Source organism: Poecile atricapillus, chromosome 1 (assembly GCF_030490865.1).
Source record: "Poecile atricapillus isolate bPoeAtr1 chromosome 1, bPoeAtr1.hap1, whole genome shotgun sequence".
In the NCBI taxonomy this organism is placed as follows: Eukaryota; Metazoa; Chordata; class Aves; order Passeriformes; family Paridae; genus Poecile; species Poecile atricapillus.
Genome location: NC_081249.1, coordinates 135,094,627 through 135,114,149, shown reverse-complemented (window position 1 = coordinate 135,114,149; position 19,523 = coordinate 135,094,627). Strand labels below are relative to the sequence as shown.

General features: G+C 38.5%; 1 protein-coding gene across 2 annotated transcripts in view; it reads left to right on the top strand.

Moving 5' to 3' along the window:
• Positions 1-395: 395 nt before the first annotated feature.
• The window catches only part of BRSK2 (BR serine/threonine kinase 2), a 301,162-nt gene continuing 282,034 nt past the window's right edge, over positions 396-19,523 (top strand). For both annotated transcript variants that reach the window (XM_058863406.1, XM_058863412.1), the window contains exon 1: positions 396-766. In XM_058863406.1, the coding sequence (XP_058719389.1) occupies positions 673-766 (94 nt within the window). In that variant the 5' untranslated portion in view covers positions 396-672. The remainder of the gene's footprint in view (positions 767-19,523) is intronic.

Here is a 19,523-nt window from a genome sequence, read left to right as displayed (position 1 = left end):
TCTGGAGCTGCAGCTGCATAGTGGAGTAGAATTCAGAGGTTTAAAAAAAAAAAGAAAAAAAAAAAAGAAAAAAAAAGAAGTGTATGTTTGGATCTTAAATTAATACACACATTGTATTATATTTAATTGGGCCTTATCAATAGGCTGATGAACTTAGGTGCTTGCTGCTGCCATTGGTCATGATGCTCTGTAGCAGGCAGAGGCAGCAACTGCTGCTGATGGAAAAGAAAAGGTAGTGGAAGGAGGAGGGGAGAGGAAGGTGGGAGACGAGAGGATTGGCTGCTTTTAATGTCATTCACAGCTGCGAGCCCCGGCTCTTCCGCTGCTCCAGCTCTGGCTCTCCCTTGAACAGCTCCTAGAGAGAACAAGGCGTGCGGAGCTCGGATCACCAGCATCATGCTCCTCGGGCTTGGATCGTAGATCCCCCTCTTTGAACACTAAAATAACTCCTTCGTCTTTCAGCGTCCCAAGCAGACCCAGCGAGAAAACAAGCACGTGAGAGAGAGAGGAAAGAAAGAGGAGGAAGACGAAAATCTGCAACCAAGGGGACTAAAGCAAAGAAAAAGAGTGCTTTGCTTGCACAGCTGCAAAGTGGGAATTTCAAGAGCTGCAGAGAGAGAAATTCCAGCTCATCAGCACATACACATTGCAGAATTACAGATCCAGGTAGAAATGACATCAACAGGGAAAGAAGGCAGCGGAGCTCAACATGCACAATATGTTGGACCCTATCGTTTGGAGAAAACCCTAGGAAAAGGACAGACAGGTTGGTTCTTTTGCAGCAGCACCGGTGCTAGAGGGAAGGTGCTGTAGCAGTCAGTGAGGTGTTGGGGATGGGGTGTTTGAGGGTTCAGGTTTTCCCATTTGCTGTTTCAGTGAAGATAATATTCACAGGGGATTTTGGCCTTTATTTATTTTTAGTTTCCATTTTAATTCCTTCATTTCTTCCTTTTTTATTTTTCTTTCTTTCCTCCCCCCCTTTTTTTTTAAAGAAAAGAAAAAGAAAAAAAAAAAAGCCCAGGATGCTTTATGTTCATTACTCCTGCTAATGGGTGTTGTTCTGATGACAGCCAGAGCGCATGCAGAGGAAAAAAAATAGATGATCTGCTGGTGGTGAATTTTCACATCCGTTCCTTCACTGCCCTACTTAGGAACATTTTTCTTTTTAATCAAATTATATTGAAATTAAAGGTTCACAGGCTGTAGTACCGAGGAGGTGGTGGTGGTGGTAGTGGGGGAGTCACCAGCAGTATTTCATGACATCATGATTGAAAAGGGTGTAGTCCTTAAGGTGCAGTTGCGGGGGGGGTGGTGGAAATATGTACAGTATGTCTCTGGCACTGACTGCTGTGGGTATTTAGCAAATATGGATGGATGGGCTGGTGGTTTTTGTGGGTAGGGTCTGAAATACAAGAAAAATACAGGATCAGTAGCAGAATTCATTCTGGTTATGCTGTGTTTTTGTAGGAGGGGTTGGGAGGGGGGGGAAGGGAGGTTATTTAATTATTTTTCTTAAAGCTTGTTTATGAAACTCGCCCCCAGCAGATTTTCCTGAATGGAACAATGGTAAGAAATATTAAAAAGAGGAAAGCGAGTGGAGGGAATTAGCAGAGAGCAGGTGCTTCTGCCCTACATGACATAATTAGATCCCCTAAATGCGTTCAAGATCTGGACTTACTGTTGCTTGCTTGGGTAGCATATTCACTTCAAGGGCAGGAGACTATTAATTGGAAGAAAAACCCTTAAAAAGAAGCCCGAACGCCTTCCTTCTTACATTTTTTTTTATTTTTAGTAACAGGTGCAGTAAGCAATGGCATCTGGCAAATTCATTGGGTTGGGATCCCCCCCAAAAGTGGATTGAGACTTGAGATTATAATTTAGGGAAGGGGCAAGATCAGACATAGGGGGGGCTTCTTTGGGCATGTGGGTGTTAAGTGTTGTTCATTATGGTGGGACAATAAAACATGATGCATTGTGGTGTATTTTTTTTTTATAACCCAGCCGAGCTTTGCCCATCTGTTGTCTAAAGGATTTAATAGGCGTTTCCATCCCCAGCTGCTGCCTCTGCTCTGCCTGCTTCCTCACTGCCCTGCGTGGCAGCAGCTCTGCAGTCTGCAATTTTCTTAGGGACACAGTCAAAATCCAGATCTTTCTCTGTAAGAAGCAATGCTCTTCTGAGATGATTGATTATAACCTCCCCCCAATCCTTCCCCTCCTCTTCACAACCCCATAGCAACCGTTCAGAGACATGGATGAAGATGACATTGTCTTCTAGTGGAAGTGACTTTTATTTCTATTTCTTCTTTTTTTTTTTTTTTGTTTCAAATCTCTTCAGTATATCATTAAAGGTAGTTCTCTGTCACTGTTTTGGTTACCACCTTTATCCTTTGCATAGCTCAGTGACTCTTCTGCAGCTGCGTTCTTACTAAAATCTGTTCTGATGATGGTAATGAAAATATCCTACAAGAAAAATTGTGATGTATTGTTAATAAAACTGCCCTATTTCTGCTGCTAATCCCTTTCTGAAAACTCCAGGTGATCAAAGAGCCAGCTGTAGATGACAAATTCATTTTTGTCTTCATCACCATTTCCTTTTTTCTCTCTCTCTCACCTTCTCAGTACCCCTCCCTCCCCTTTAAATGCAATTGTGCCTGAGATTCCTGAAAATACAGCTGCATTAACCTTTTGCTCCATGTTCTTATAGCCTGACGTTGTGGTCCTAAAGGGTTATCTGCAGCTTTGGTTATGTTTTTTTTCCTCTCTGCTAATCTTCCTATCTTCCTCCTAAGTGATTAGAGATGTGGGGGTGGAGAGAGAAGAACAGGATGTATTTAGAGGCTTGGTGCTGTTGGCCTCTGCAGTTATTCAACCAGCTGGACAAGGGTGAAAGTTTCCTTTTGCAGTTTTACTGTATAACTGATCTTTATAGATAAGTCTCTGCTGTTTGCACACATGAATGCACATGAAATGCACAATACATGGTGTCATAGGAGCTGGAGGTGGGGGAAGGAGGAAGAGAGATCTTGAAAGTAGCTGATGTCAGTCTGTGTCTCTCTTGTTATACCCACCCTTGATTAATGGAGTGATGCATTGAGGTGAAATCTAACTCAGTATTAAACATACATGGCTAAATATGGAAAGATGCCTCCTGGTCTTCTCGCATTTTCTGTGCTAATCACATTTGGGAACATGCAGAATGGCATAACCAGTGTGTGGCATGTAGCTCATCCTCATCCTGCTTGTTTTGGAGGGTAAGCAGGCAACCTGCAGCATTTTAGGGAGAGGGCAAGCAGTGCAGTAAGAGGGTCTGATACACCATAGTATATTGTTTTTCTAGGCATTTGGGTTGCAGTGGCTTGCAGATGAAGAAAGTTGTGATTGTGACTAGTTTAGAGCTTGACTTTGAAGCTTGGAAGATTAGGAAGTAATGTCTTGCAATTTTTTTTTTCCAAGGGGGTGAGGAAGAGTGAGAAAAAAAATCTGGAAAAATGAAATGATGAATAGAAAGTGTAAGTTGTGTTGCAAAGTCCTTTTCGTTTTGCAGTGATCTTCATATCCAGCACTTTTTTCTGGAATAAAAAATTATTGACTGTGTAAAGTTATTTCAGAAAGGCAGGTCAAGCTTTGCTCCCAGATACATCGGTGTTATACAGATATGTTAATCACTCTTACCTGCTTTTATTGACATCAGAAGAAGGGGTTTTGGGGAGGAGTGAGGGCTCATTCATAGTTCAGAACAGACTTAGAGAGGGTGCCAGGGAGGGATGACTTAATGGTAGGTAGAGCTCTCTTTGGCTTTCTGTCTGTGAAGTTCATGCTGATTGTCCCCTTAAAAGCAGGAAAAAAGCGTTTACCAGCAGCAACCTACTGGTCCATGCAGAGAGGTCTGGCTGTGGTACCTGGGACATTAGTGGGACCTGGTGACATCTGGCCATGGGTGGGCAAAACTGACAGGGAAAAGCCTCCTGTTCTAATTGGTGGGAAACAACTGGAAGTGTTGACTGATCAGATATGCAGAATTTGTCCTGAGCAGCCTTCTGGTCTGGTGCGTCACGCTTGCCGAGGGTGACCGATGCCACAAAGAGAGGATTAGTGCTTCTCAAGCAGAGAAGTTGGAAGCATGGGGCAGTGCTGAAAAATGGTTTGGCTTAGGTCTTTGCTGCTAGTGGGAATGAGAGAGGGACAAAAATTGTTTTTAAGAATGCAACTTGTGAATTTGACATGTCATTTGAGTACCGTAGCAAGATGGTTTGCTTTTGTAATAGGTTGTATTTAGAGCACCTCATCTTGACGTCATCTGGCAGAATAGCTTATGGAATCTCTATGTAAATGATCTTGCATGAATACAAGAGGCATCAGAATCTTGATTGTTGTACTCAAAAAATTATTTTACTGAAATACCAATGTAAAAAAATCACTGCTGTGTATATATTTATGGGTGTGTGGGGAAAGGGTGGCTTATCTCAGTGCCATTGGTACGTTCTTTTACAGTTAATTATAGGAGGTTTTCATTTTAATTAACAGTAGTGAGCAAAGGATGTGTGTGCTGTTACAGTAACACACATGGAAACAGTGTGCCTTGAGAAGCCCCAGTCACACCTGATCATGAAGCAGTGTTACAGGTTTAGGTATAGATTTTCTTCATTTGCCACTAATTTTACACGAAACCACTTCTTGTGTATTCCTTGCTCTATTTTTTTTTTAGAATTCCACAGTTATCTCTGTTCTTGTGTTTCTTTTGGCCTCATTAGCCCGTTTCACCCTTGAAACTCTTAATACTAATTCAAACTGACTGTAGTGAATATTTATTAATGAGTGCAAAGATGAGGAACTGAAGTATTTCTTGTGAAAATCTTCAGCATTTGGAGGGTTTTCTTGTATTTTCATTTGACAGTCACTGTACAGGCTTTGGCATCACTGTTTGCTCTACCACCAATTCAATTCGTAGTCGGAATTTCTAAAATGCGGGTTTGTCTACAAGCAATAAGGCATTGGTTCTAAGTGGGAGTTACTTTATTCACACTGAGATAAGCTTCATGGGAAGTTGAATGTTGCTTATCCATTTTGTTACGTTCTTTTTATTCTAAGCCCAGTACAAAAAGTCATGCTTGAAACTCACAATTTTCAAGGCACTTTGACCTTCACAGAAAGTGTACGAGTTCCCTTTTCTGCATTGCATCCCATATCACTTACAGCTATTTTGGTGTATAACATGTTAATTATATATGAGCCATGAGCGAGGTGTTCAGCAGTGTGCTATTGGGTTATGTAAGATCAGAAATCATTAAATGTGTGTCTTAGTGAATTTAATAGCCTTTTATTCAGTGAGAGCTTAAACAGAAGATTTCTTTGCAGCCTTTAACCATCTGTTTCCATGACATTGGCAGAAACTGAAATTTGTTAATTTTTTTTATTTGTCTCTGTCAAATTTGGTTGACAACTTCAGCTCTATTCAAGGAATGTTGAGTAGTCAATGTGGTCTCAGAAGCCTGGTTTCCTTAGGTAAGTAGGCTAAACAAAGTATATTCTCTTCATTCATACTGCTATAATTTTTTTTCTAAGCCAGCGTGTTGGATCTAGAGAGAATCTAAGCAGTACCGCTTTCTTCCATTTAACTGTCGAGATGAATATATCATCATAAGAGTTGTAAATCTTTGCAGTTTTCCTCATGGCCTTTTTAAACATACAGGTAAATAACAAAGCAGTATATATATATCCTAATAATATTTTCATACATACGCTTTGCTTTCCATACAAATGTTTCTTTCAAAGCAATATGAACCCATAGTCTCCCTCATGATAGTCTGTGAAGACTTAAGTGTTGAATTTGTTATCACAGAAATAAATACAGCAAGCAATACTGTAGGTAGTAGAGGTCTTAAGAATGAAATTTTCCCAAGAAAGGTTATGTCATAGTGACTCACATTTAATGGGTTATCAAGTAATGGTTACGAGTTTTAAGATATTTGGTCTTTCTTAACATTATATACCTTTGACTTTTCAAAAGTACTGTTTGCCTGCTTTACTGACTAAAGTAAACTAGTATTACCCTGCTACTTGTCTGAACTGGAAAGTTCAGCTATCCCTTTTATGACTTTCACTCTTTTTATTTGTTTTGTTTTGTTTATTGTTTGAATCAGCAACTTCCTGTTTGCTAAATGCAGTGAAAATTGTTTTTAACTTCCATCCTTCTGAAAACTTAGTAGGGGCATGCCATTAGTCTTTTACCTCACTATCAGTAGCACAGTTATTATGAACTTGTGGAAACAGCAGCAGGCTCTGAATTTATTGTTTTTCTTTGGAAAACACAGAAAGCTTTCTCACCCAAGAGTTGTTAAAATTCAGATACTGTCAAATGAGTAGGACTCTATGACTATATACTTATATTTCAGATGCCAGCAGGAACTATGTAAGCACTGATTTCACAAATAGGGTTCTTGCACTGTTCAAGCACTTTTTTACTTTTTGTCACTTTTCTAATGTCATTTTGTTCTGCCAAAGCAAGAAGGACTGCCTTAGGGTAAGGAGAGAGGTTGAAGAAAGGAAAAGAGCTTCTTGTTAAAATTTATCTTTTGAGAAGAATTCTTTTGATCTCTAGAAAATCTGTGATTCTATGAGAAGACCAAGTGTAGTGTTTTAGGTAGGTTCTTACAATTGCTTTTGTAAACTGGATGGAGCAGCCAGTGCATGTTTTGGATTCTCCAGCATTGCAATGTTTTTCAGTATGCCATAAGTTTACTCCATACATTACAGTTTGGGAAGTCTTTAACATTGTGTGATTTCGAGAGTTAAACCATAATTGCAATGACAATAATAAATGTGATACACACCTAAAAATTAGCAGGTAGGTAATATAGAGCAAATGTAGGTGGTGGAAGAATTCTAGCATTCAGGAAAAAAACTGAAAGGAAATTAGAAGTTTGTAAGTAATACCTTCTGAAGTAAAAGACATTGCATGAGGACTGTACTGTGCACATAAGAACAGTCATAGTAAGACAAGGTAGAAGCCTGGATGTAGATTTGAAGGTACAGTAAAGGCAGAGACATAAAAGAATGCTCAGTAGTGGTCCTCTTCAAATGCTGAAATACTGTAATTTGCCCTTGTGGAGTCAGTCCATATTTTGAGCTGATATCAGTAGAAGGTTCATCAAGTCTGAGATAAATAGATGAGGGTGGATTTTTTTTTTTTTTTTTTTTTTTTTTTTTTTTTTTTTTGCTGTGGATTGTCCTATTAAGAAATATCCCAAATAAATTTTCTGGTTTTGTTTTTTTTTTTAAACAAGGCCAAGATGTTTAGCAATCCTAGTCAATAATGCTGTTCATCCTGCTTATGGAATATGAGGAGATTGTTCCGTTTCCAGTTCATGCATAAACATTATGTTTTTCTACAAAACAGCCATAATGATCTGTAGAATAACATGAATAATTTGTTGTAAATAGTGTTCTTAATGAACTTGAACCGTCTTCATCTGCAGTGTCTGTAAATGCAGAGTGATTTCCTTTAAATCCTCATTTGTTTCAGATTTTCTGGCAAACAGCTATTTATATCTCCTTTCCCCAACTGTCTTTACCTCACTTGTGGATTGGTTGCACTTACGCAGTATTCAAAGATTTGAATTGTACTCTTGAGTGTAGTCTGTTGGGTATATTGCATAAGAGAATGGCATTCTGCTTGGATCATTGTGCAAGCACTTCCAATACAGTTGTTTGCAAGTTCAAACCAAAAATTCAGTTTTCCTGGACAGCTGGGACGTGATTCCTATGAGCATCCATGCTTGGTAGATCTAAGTTTTCCAGGAAGTCTTTTTAAAAGCTACGGAAGTATGACCAAATTAAACTTGATTTAAAATGCCTACTTTTAGAGCATATTAATATTGCTCATTCAGTTTAATTTTACTTATTCTACATTTAATTTTGAATAAGAATATAATTTTTTTATTAATTAATTGTGTTTACAGACTAGAAACATTACTAATAAAAATATGCTAAAAGCCACACTAAAAAATTACCCAGAAGATTTTTTTTCCATTGCTTCATAGCTTTTTAAAGTTTGGTTTGAGTGGACGTTAGGTGGAACAGCAGAATTTGTTTTGATTCTTTTCACAGAAATGCATTACTGGCTATTGATGTAGCTGCAAGCATTTTGTTCTTGGATGTGTCATTTGTGGCAGAGGTGCATATCAGGGTGTAGTTGTCCTGTGGACTGTGTAAACAGGAATGCACTATTTCTTTTGCAATGACCTTGGGATAAACTTTTTAAAGGCTATTAAATGCAAGTGTGTCATGGGACTGAGGATAGAAAGCAATATGGACAAAGAAGGAAAATGATGGTGTGTGTGTGTTTAAGCTAATCCAGGTCCATTCTCTTTCGAGTGGTACTGTTGCCTTCCTTGAGGGCAGAGTAACCTTCAGGCTGGTGCAGGTGCCTGATGCATGCTCAGTTCTGGAGTTGGTAGAGTAGGACACTTTCCTTGAATTGTTAGTGCTCTTGGTTTCATTTTGAGGAAATTATTTTATTATTTCCTGAAGGCCACAGAGAAATATCAGGCCAGCTGATATGAAGTAGCCCTAAAGCTACCCTAAATAACTCTTTCATGGAGTTCTAATGGCCAAGCTTGCTGTTTTGCACCCCATGGTTGTGCCAAGCAGTTTCTGGCTTTTAGACTTTAGTTGTACCTACTTTGGCTTCCTCAATAAAGTCTGCTTTTCGATTTTTTATCTAATAAGCCACCCATTGATAATGAGTGATTTGATAATTAAGGAGTTTGGAAGAAGGTAAGTAACTTGTCAGCTACTGACTAAAGGAGATTATTGCTGGTGAAAACTTTGCACTGAGATTTGTGAATCAGCTTGCAGCAGATGGGTTAATGCAAGGTGCAGGGGGATATTGAGGAGAGAAATCATTGTCAGGTGTCTTAGGGTGGGGTGCAAGTACTATCTATTTTTCTTTCTTATTTTAGTGTTGTAACACTATGTGGGAATTATAGGCAAGATCATACGTTCAGTGAAATACTTACCTTTAATTTTTCTTTATTTTAACAGAAAACTCTTTTCAGGCATCCGTTTAGTAAGTGGCTCTCTGCTTCAACTTCCAAAACAACATGCTGTCTTTATATTCTGAGGCTTTTGCAATTTTGATTTTTTGATTTGCTGTCTTTTGCACTATATGCTTAATGTGGGAGAAAACAAATCAGGGTGGTGATGTATCTATTTTTTAATAATGTCTACATTACTGATGTATTAACACACTCTGTTTTTGCAGTGTCATTCCTCAGTGTGTTCAGCTTTAAATGCCATAAACTGACTCCCCTTGTATTTTACCTATTAAAAGCACTATTGACTGCTACAGAAGTAATGGAGGAGCGGATTTCTGGAAGAAGCAAACTGGACTGGACCAAAAATATGTTAATTTTTTACTGTTTGTCTAAAACCTGCTTGTAGAACTATCAAGTGTCAGTCTGCCAAAGTGGAACAGCAGCTGCAAATGAGAATGCACCAGGTCTTCATACTGACCCAGCAGAGAATGATGATGAAATTGCTTGGCTCTTTATTTTCTTTCATTCTTGATTATTTTATGTGTGGCTATCAGTGTAGACACTAGGTTTCCACATAGATACTCCTTTTGGAAAAGTGATCATTTTGTTGTTTTGGTCCAGAACGAGGCACACCAAATCCCAGGTACATAGTGTTGGCTTATCTGCCTTACAGGAATATAATTTATGAGAAAGAAGGACCTTCAAGAACATAGTTACAGCTAAACATGAGCTAGAGATGTTTCCTTTTTAAAATGTCCTTTTTAAAAATTCTATTTAAAAAAATAGATATCCTGCTCTGTTGAAATCTGGGCTCATCTAGTATAAGACTTTGCTAAGACTAATGTTTTGTTGCATTTGCATTAAAGCACAAGTTTAATTGGGAAAATAAGACTTCATATCCCAAATCTTTGTGGAGTTAAATGTACTGTGTGGGATGCTAAAAATTTTCTGATGTCTTTTGCTGACAGTTTGCCAGCAGAGGATTGGGTTACTTATCACGCCAGCCATTTGCCCTGGGCGAGTTTCATTCAGTGATTGTGTGAATTCCTTTTAATAAGTGTGACTTGTCCCTAAGATTAAGGAATAGATTTGACTATTTAAGATTTTTACCATACTGGAATCTCTTAATCTCTCCTAGTATTCTATTACAAAGCTCTCATTGTATTTTCAGATTCTAAATGATGGGTAGCTTGGCTGTCATGTTGAGAAAACCTGCTGGGAGCAGGTACAGGTTTGGTCCACAGTTTTCTTTTTGAAATCCTCATTGTCTGTTTTTTGGTTTGCATTTTTGTGGGTTTTTTTGGTTGGTTTTTCTTTGGGTTGCTTTTGGGGTTTTGTTTGTTTATCTTTGTTTTAAACTTTGGCATTACCTTGCCTCTTCAAAACAGAAACTGATCCAATGATTATCATCCTAATTTAGAGGCTACTAGACAGATATTTGGTTCTTTCTACATGTGCAGTCTCTGAGACAAAATTAATTGGGATGCTTCGAAGGTGTTTTCAGGAAATTTTTGGGGATGTTATAGTTCCATGGCTGAGACCCTTAATTTTTTAGGCCCTATTTAAATAGGTTCATGTTTACTGCTAGAAGAGCTGGTAGAAATACTCAAGAACATAGCCCATGTCTAAATAAGCATGTATTATCATAAGAATTTTTTTCTTAACTGTATGGTCATGGTAGACTGAAAAACAAGGTACTTTTATGGTTGTCTCATACTTACACAAGATGCTTTGTCTTTGAGAAATTAATTCACTATATGTCCTTGGAGAATTATTTTCTCTTAGGTATATTTTTTTCCTTCCATATTTCATGTGTCTAGCCTAGCTTGTGAATTGAGGGGAAGGATCATTTGTGTTACATTATCTGCATGTAATCCCTTTCATGCTAAGGCACTAATCCTAGTCAGGCCTTTGTGTGTGAATAGGAAGTTCCATTTAAATATAGAAAGAAGCTCCTCTGCTGTGAGAGTGGGTTGCACCTGGCACTGGTTGTGTGGAGATGTTCTCCTCCCTTGCATTCATTCAAATCCAGACTAGACAACGCCTTGAGCAGCCACTCTGGTTGACTGTGCTTTGACCAAGGCTGTTGATCTAGATGATCTCCAGAGAGCACTTCCAGCCTCAACTCTTCTGCTGTTCTGTGTTATCCTGTGCAGCTCAACTGTAACTTTCTCAGTGAACTATAAAACTAAGGAACTCTGTATTCTCCAGTTTTGTACCCTGTATTTCCCTGCTGCTCCTGCTCTTTCTCTGTCCTTTGTTTCTTGAACTAGGTGAGGGACAATGTTTGTTTCTCATTTGGAGCTGTCTCTGCTGCTTGTCCGTCTTTTTTCTTTCTCTTGAAATACATTAAGGATTAAATCACAACTGAGCTTTTTGTGGTGGGAGTGATAGTTTGAATCTCTTAGTTTTTTTTCCACAGACTTTCAGCACCTTCCATTGTATGTGTAGAATCTTAGAGACTTCCCTTGCTCTTTCAAACTTGGCTGGAACTTGACAATGGGTTCTGATGTTATGGGGCAATTGCAGGCAGACAGCCTGAACATCTAAATTTTATTTCCTTTAAAAAATCAGGTTAACAGAAAGCTGTTCTAAACAGCACAGCTTCTCTCATCTTCACTTGGTTTTGAGGGCCATGAGATGCTGCTATGGCAGATCGAGGTTGCTGCAATACAGCTGCTCTTCAGGTATTGCCCTCACCTCGGCCAAGATTCTTATACCAAAGTTAGAAGGAAAAAGTAGTGCTAAAAGCACATTATGATTCCCTAATGCTGGGGGAATCCCTATACAGCTTGGCAGGCTGGATTCCTGCCTGTTTGCTGCTGCTGGAGCCGTGCAAGGGTGATGGAGACTTGAACTTGGTCATTTCTGTTTGCAAGCTGAGCTCAGTGCTCAAGGAGTGTGGGAAGAGGGGAGCCCTCTCTGTATTTCCTCCATGTATCCATTTTGGTACAGTGGCAGTATTTGAAGTAGTCCTTTCCTGCAGAAAGCTGAGAGGAAGACTGAGAGCTGTTTGTGTGTTTGCAATGCCTGTCTGTACAAAATCGTCACCAGAGACAAAGCCAAGTATTATATTAGAACTTGGCAATGGCGCAGGCACTATCGCCCTATTAAACGCAAGCATTTGGGTTTTTTTTGTAAAGACACGACTATGAGTGGCACAGCTTTTAAGATTCCTTACACTTTGTGAACACCAGCCTTCAAGTTTGTCATTAGCCTTTGAAGCTAATTAAATCTACCCTTCTTCCCCCAAACTTCCCACTCCTGTTAATCAGTAATGCTTGATTAAAATCAGTAATCATGGACAATAAAGAATGATCTGTCCTAGAGTTTCTGGGTTTTGTCCCATGCTGCTTTTCTTCTTGGTCTGTGGTTTATTTCATTGCTCACTCATATTTATGAAATTACATCTCTTTTATTTCTGGTTGTTTCCTTGTTGTGATGAAGACATTACTTAGGCAAATTCCCCACTCAGTTACATCTGTGCAGTCTCAGTGACTTCAAGGCCTTCCTCACGTTTATCTGGGAGGGCGAGTTTGACTCATGAGCAGGCTTCTCATTGATGGCAGCAGAGGCAGACCTCTGGCAGTGTTCTATTTAAGAGCAGCCTAGGAATACATCTCTGCAGTGAATATTCAAGCAAATTAGAGCACTAAGTGGAATGATAGTGTAAGCAAATTCAATTCAAACTGAAAATACAGGCCCAGCATTTTACAAATTACTATATTTCATCCTTAAAGCAGAAGTCTGTCTGCTCAGCTAACACACAAATTAAGGCAAGCAAATGCTTTAATAGTTTTAGTAGAAATTCTTCTCTGGTATTCCATACATACCTGTACTGAAATTACCTGACCAGCATTAAGTTTCAGGATGGAGAAAATATCTTTACATTTATCGTTACTGCATCTCTGCTAGGGAAAGGAAGAACCAGACTACTAGCATGATTGGAGCTGTTGCCATCTTTATTATCAGGGACCTTGTCCTGCTCAGACAAAATTCTGCAAAATCAGGCAGGGTTTTTGGATCTGTGTCCTTAATGTTGTTATCACCATTTCTCTTATCACTGAATTAGATGAGCTATGGTTGTGACGCCTCTCGATCTCCACCAATTCTTATTTATCCTCAGTGCTTTGGTGCCTGTGGCTCTGTGGAGCCAGGTGGGCTGAGGACTGCTTCACAAGAATTCAGAGCAACCTTGATTAAAATAGCAAAATTAACATTTTATTTACTGTTCAAGTGTCTCCTCTACTGCAAAATTCTGAAGAGTTCATCAGATAGGAGAAACTCGTGTGCTCTAGGTCTTTTTCTTCTCATTGAAGTGGGGATTGAACACAGGGCTAGGCTGAGGATCTGGATTAAAGGGTATGTGTAACTTGCAGTCACAGGTGGAATTCTAGCCCTGATGGGCAGTGCTGTTCTCTTCCAGCACAAAAGCAATGAACAGAGGGCAGTGAAGGTTGGAGAAGTGAACCAGAGCACCTAAGAACATTGCCCTGTGTAGAAGTCCTGTGTTCCCCATCTTTTACCTTATTATTTACTTGCAGCAGTTGTGCCTTTGTTTTGGTCTCTTGATAAACTCTGCAACAGCTACAGATCAATATGGTGTGTCAGATGTGGATAAGCTGAGCATTTTTATACATAATGCATTGTATACTTTGTGCAGGGGAGACTTCATTTCAGGGTTGATTTGGAGTTTTTGTGTGTGTGTGTGTACACAAAATACCAACTTTCTGCTTGATCCTGTAGAGTTCTAATTCTCTTATGCAAGATTATTCTGTACTTTCAAGTCTTGGATTAAAGGTACTGAACTTCTCAAAGGGTTGGGTTGCTATTTGTACTCTTGTGGACTCTAAAATGCTACAGGGTCCTAGCTGGGACATTTCTTGGCTTCAAGAGCAGCAGAGATGTGTACAATACAGGATCTGTTTGTGTCATTGTGCAGTCATAAGGCAGATTATTCAGAAACAATAACTATGTAGTCTTCACTGGCCTTAACAGGCTCAGTCACTGACTTGGGGTGGAGCCTTTGACTGGTAAAAAATTATATATATTTTTTTTATGGTGCCTGCTGTAAAACTAAGATAATTCTTGGCTTCCCTTTTGGGACTGACAGGGTTAGCCAGCTAACATAACTTTTTCAGAAATAAAAAGCATCATGAAAAGGCTTGGGATAACCCCACTATTTAAGTCTAGTGATTTTTTTTTTTTTACTTTTCTCTCCTTTTTTTTTTTTTTTTTTTTTTTTTTTAACTTCCTCGGGATAGACTGGACCACACAGCCTGGTCTAGTCAGGTGATGATATTTGTTTATGCTGTATTTGTCTTCTATAGATTCTGCTTTTGATTATTGAAACATTGATACATTAATGCTGAAATTTCTGTGGCTGCATTTAAAACTAAAGTTGTTCATCTATCTAATAAAATGGAAAAATTGCTTTGGTATTCCCGTTTTGACAATATGTGGCTATGCTGACTTTTGTTGCTGCTTTCCTTAGGGGCATTTGTCCCTGATCTCTCAAACAAAATGTCACTGAGTAAAACTATGTATGATGCTGTGTGTTCTAGTTACAAAAGATTTATAACTTGGTCACTTTTATTTATGCCTCCGTGGACCTGGTGGAATTCTACTGCAGTGTTAAAATGCAGCAGTTTCATTTTCCTGCAGGCAGCAGCCCTCTGGTGGTGTGTGGTTTTGTTTTGCTGGTTTTTTTTCCTTTTTTTTTTTCTTGTCTTTTCCCCTTTTAACTAATTTTTGGAGATTCAGATAGACTGATAAAGATGAAGAGAAGCCATTAAAGCCTTTAAAAGTGCCTCAAATTAAGCTGCCACATAGTCCCATATCTCTTCTCTTTTCCTTTCTAGTCCTCACCTCATCACCACCCCCACCTAAATTTGCAAGTGGGACATAAAAGACAAAGAAAGATTACAAAATTAACCCCATGGATAATACCAGTAGTCTTATTTGGCAAACTGGTATTTACCAAATACTGTAATCTGTAAGTATCAGCTCCCAGAACTACTGCCTGGAAAGGGTATAGGTCGGTGTGAAGTGGGTGGCTCAGCTCTGGGTTATTCTGAGGACCAGACTGTTAGGAATGTAGGCATTTCTGAGGAGGCTGCTGATGAACTTGAAAATTGAAATATCAAAGAATTTTTTTAAGGGATGACCTTAGGAGTTTGTTACATGGGCGTTAAAGATAGTCATACTGTAAGCTACTGTCTGGAAAAAATATTTTGGCTAATGGGGAAGGAGAATCTTCTCATCAGTGCCCTAAGAGTGAAATTTACCCTTTTGCTAGTATGAGATTTAGCTATAACTTGAGTCCCACTTAAGACCCATTTCGAAGTACTAAGTTATGTTCTGAGTGGTAAAAATGGGAGTTCAGAAAACAGATAATATATTGCTTCTTACTGTTTTTGAGATAATAGGTCAGAGTTTTGTGCAAATGAATTTCAAAATTATTAAGGCTGTTCCAGGGATGCATTTGGCTTGGTTTCCTTTCCAGGACTACAGTAAATGTCAAAATCATGCTGTGTCTGCGACTGTGCTACTGTGTAAATACTCTGTAGGAAGACATGCAGTTTTGTTAACAATTGAATGCTGAAGGGTTTAGGGCAAATAATTCCAGTTAAGATTAGTTGTTTTAAAATGTACTCATTTTTGACTGTGGTGTTTGAAACCTACTGTTTGTCTGTAAAGGAAAACCAAAGTTACTGCTTAGGTTTCTGTGTTGTTTTGGGGTTTTTTCTTGGTTCATTTTAAAGAAGAATGGGACCAGTAAATTAAAAGCATTAATATACAGATTAACTTCTGTTATTTTTAGTGATGGACAGTGGTTGTGCTGTATAAGCCCTTGGCAGTATTTGGTTGAACTTGATACTGTGGACAGCAGTTGATACAAATCTGAGGCTTTATTTGATAATACTTTAGGTCACTTGTGGTATAATTGCCGAAAATTATCAAGAGACATTTGTGCCAGCTAAGACAGATAATGCAAAAGCATTGTTTCACCCATGATGCTTTTGGGTGTGTAAGTCTTGGCTCTTTTTGCTGGGCTTGCCTTGGTCAGGAAGCAAAGGTCCAGCCTAGTGCACGGTTTGGGGACAGAGTCTGAACCGTGCAAAGAACTTCCAGTGCACATAGCTTATATATTAGAGGGGCAGTGACAATTTATAACCTTTTATGCTTGCAGTTAGCATGGGAGAATAGGAGAGGTTAAGGCATCACTCGTTCTTGCCTAACCCACAATCTCCAAAACACGATTTTGTTTTTGATTATTTAGATTCCTGTTTGTCATTTAAAACACAGCACTGTAACACATGGTGCAGTAGGTTGGTCATTTTTTGGAGGCAGAATAAAAATTGTTTATTGCTTACTCAGGCATGTTTAAGAAAAAGAAAAGGAAAAAAAAAAAAGACTTCGGGCCCTTCATATTTTTTGTTTCTTCAGCATGCTTGTCAATTTGGCTGTGAGACTACTAAAGTGAACAGCTTTCTGCCATCCAGTGGAGAGGGATACAAGTTTTTAAATTGAATCCATAAAAGAATAGCAATGCAAAAGCTTTGGTAAGGAAATTAACTTTATAAATACCCTGAATTTTCCCTGTTTTACCAGAAGTTTATGGTAGTTCAAAAGTTTAAAAAAATAAAAACATATAAAAAAATTTAAAAATTTAATTACTAGGCTGTGGATGAGGTGAAAGCAAGTCATACTTCAATTCAAAAGGCAAAGGTGTCCTCCTCCATCCCAACTGATTATTCTAAATACTTTTTTTCTAATGAAAATCTCAAAATATGTTTATTTCCAGTCTAAAAATGAATTCAAGTTGTTTGTGGCCATTGCTGTGGGTAGGGTGTTGAACTTCATAAGACTTTTGTGTTGGTCCTAAGACCGCTGTATATGCATCCTAGGAGAAATTAAATCACCAAGACTTTATTCCCTAATCTTTACACAAAAGCAAGTGTGATTATGGTGTCAGTAGCCTGGCTCTTAGGTGCAATTTCTTTTGTTCCCTGTTGTCTCTTAACTTGCAAAAATACTGGCATTTGAAAGGAAGTGGTTTAAAACTCATTTGCCTTCTTACTGGTTCTGGTTTTGTGCCTGGGTACAGCTGATACTGTGACCTTTGCAGTGCGTTTCTTGCCATTCAATGTTTGTCTTGCTGTGAACTTGCATAGATGGGCTGTTTCTCCACATTTTGGAAGTTGTGTAAGGCAAGGCAATTTGTATGCAAAATAGTATTCAAATAACAAATTAAAACAACACTGTCCTGTAGTTTTGGGTTATAACAGGCTGTTTTACATGAAAGTCTAAAATTCTACCTGGTCATCAGATTTGTACCATTTGTATTTTGTTCAGAGATTGTGTTTTACACAAAAAATCTCACATAATGATCGGTCAAATTTATGTTCTTGCTACGCTTTTTTTTTGTTTCTTTTTGCAACTCTGGTGTTTCATTGATGTTTCTTTGGATTTACAGCAATTTGACACAGCAGAGCAGTACGATATCCTACTATGGACCTTGTTGCCTTCCATGTGTCCTTATAGGAGTCCCCATAATGAGGTCAGCAAATGGGTGCTACTGGAAAGCTGTTTCCAGGGAGGATATTTTGTAGTTGCTCTCCTGAAACAACTTCAGGAGACTTCAAAGAAACGACTTCGAAGACTGGGTCATAAGCAGTAAAAGTATAGATAGAAATATTAGTCAAATATGATTTGATAATAAGCTATATAAGCAGAGAAAGAAACCATGATGCTTTCTCTTGTCAGCTATGAAGCTTATTTAAAATGACATATAATGCTGAAGAGAAGCATTTAGGTATTGAAATGTAAGTGGGTGACAAAGAAACAATACATATGCAGCAGCTTTTTTTCCCTTCACTTTTGTGTTTCCATCTCAGTCATAGTAGCAACTATTGACAGTATTGGAAATAACTTTTTTGGCTTTCTTATTTCTCTGGTGCTGTATTAAACTATATTATTCTTTGGCATTCAGCAAGTCAGTAGTACAGGATCATCTTACTGCTCGCCCTTTGATTTTTCACTCTTTCCCTGTGGCAACTTTCCCTGCTGGATGCATGTGGATTTAGCTTGATTCCCAGCCTTGCCAGCAGCATTGTAAAATCGAACTGTAGCATTTGAAAATACTGCTGTATTGAAAAACAAGCTGGAGCAATCCAGACTTGGATTTCAAAGGGAATGGAAAGATCTTGATCCATGCTGCTTTGCAAGCTCAGCACCACAGACTGTGATTGACTGTAATCTCACTCATATTATGAAACACTGAAGGGAATTTAGTGTAATAACAGGCTGGAAAAGTGGGATATGTGAGATCAGGAAGAAGCCCAGAGGCTGTCTCTCTCCACAGGCAAATTGGTGCTTTGCTTATGCTGTTGTTAAAATGGCTTGATAGCTCTGAGGCTATTGAGTCTTACTTTAGATTTCCACTGCTTCACACTTTAACCGTGGGTTACTCCAGGAGCATCCTGGGTTTGTATCCCATAATCTCAGTTGGAGTTGATTTAATTTGTATGTGTAACTCAAAGATCAGATTTGGTGACTATGGGCTAGAGCCTTGGACTACATGCTGTTGGACTGACTCTAGTTATGGATTTAACCTTCTATGTAAGGGCAGAGACTACAATTTTTAAATTTGGGAAAGCGTCTAGATGTTGGATTTTCTTGTTTCAAACATTATGACTTGAGAAAAGTACAAAACCACATGCATTATTGAAAGTTTTTGTTGTATGAAGTTTTAGATACTGGAAAGAAGGTACGTGTTTGTTTCAGTCTTTGAAAAGGCCATTTTGTAACCTTGATTTATTTTTTTTTCAACTTTCTTTATATAAGTGATCTCTGAATTTATAGAAACTGTATTTCTATGTTGATAAAATAGCCACAGCTTGGATATTGCCTCTGTTCTGATCTATACACAAATGCCTACAATTCTCTTAGACGATTGACCTTTGGGCCTAGAATTCCTACACTTGACCTCTTGTCCAGAAATTACTTCTTTCTGTCTCAGGAGAGCTCTGTAAAAATGTGTATGATGAGGTTTATTTTATCTGACTGTTGACAGCAGGAGGTGGTAAGAAAGGGGAAGTCTGTAGTTCAGTTCCTTACTGGAATTAAATCCATGAGAAAATAAAGATGGTCCTTTATTTGAGATTGGCTTGGTACCTTCCCAGTACTTAGCTTGCTCCACATCAGACTTACTAATTTTCATTCTTCATTTTCATTAGAAGGCCTATCAGAATTATCAAAATCGTTAATTTTGCATTAATACCCACTGATAAGTAGTCATTGGTGAAACACATGCTGTTAAACAGAGGTACATCTGGCTACAGGTAAGATTTTAAGTCTGAGGCTTAACCACCTTAGAATTTCAGGAGAATGAGTATAGAAAAGTGTTTTTTTGTTCCAGAACTGAACATAACCACATACTTACTACTTGCCTGAGTAAGGTGCAAAACTGCAAAAGGGCCTGTC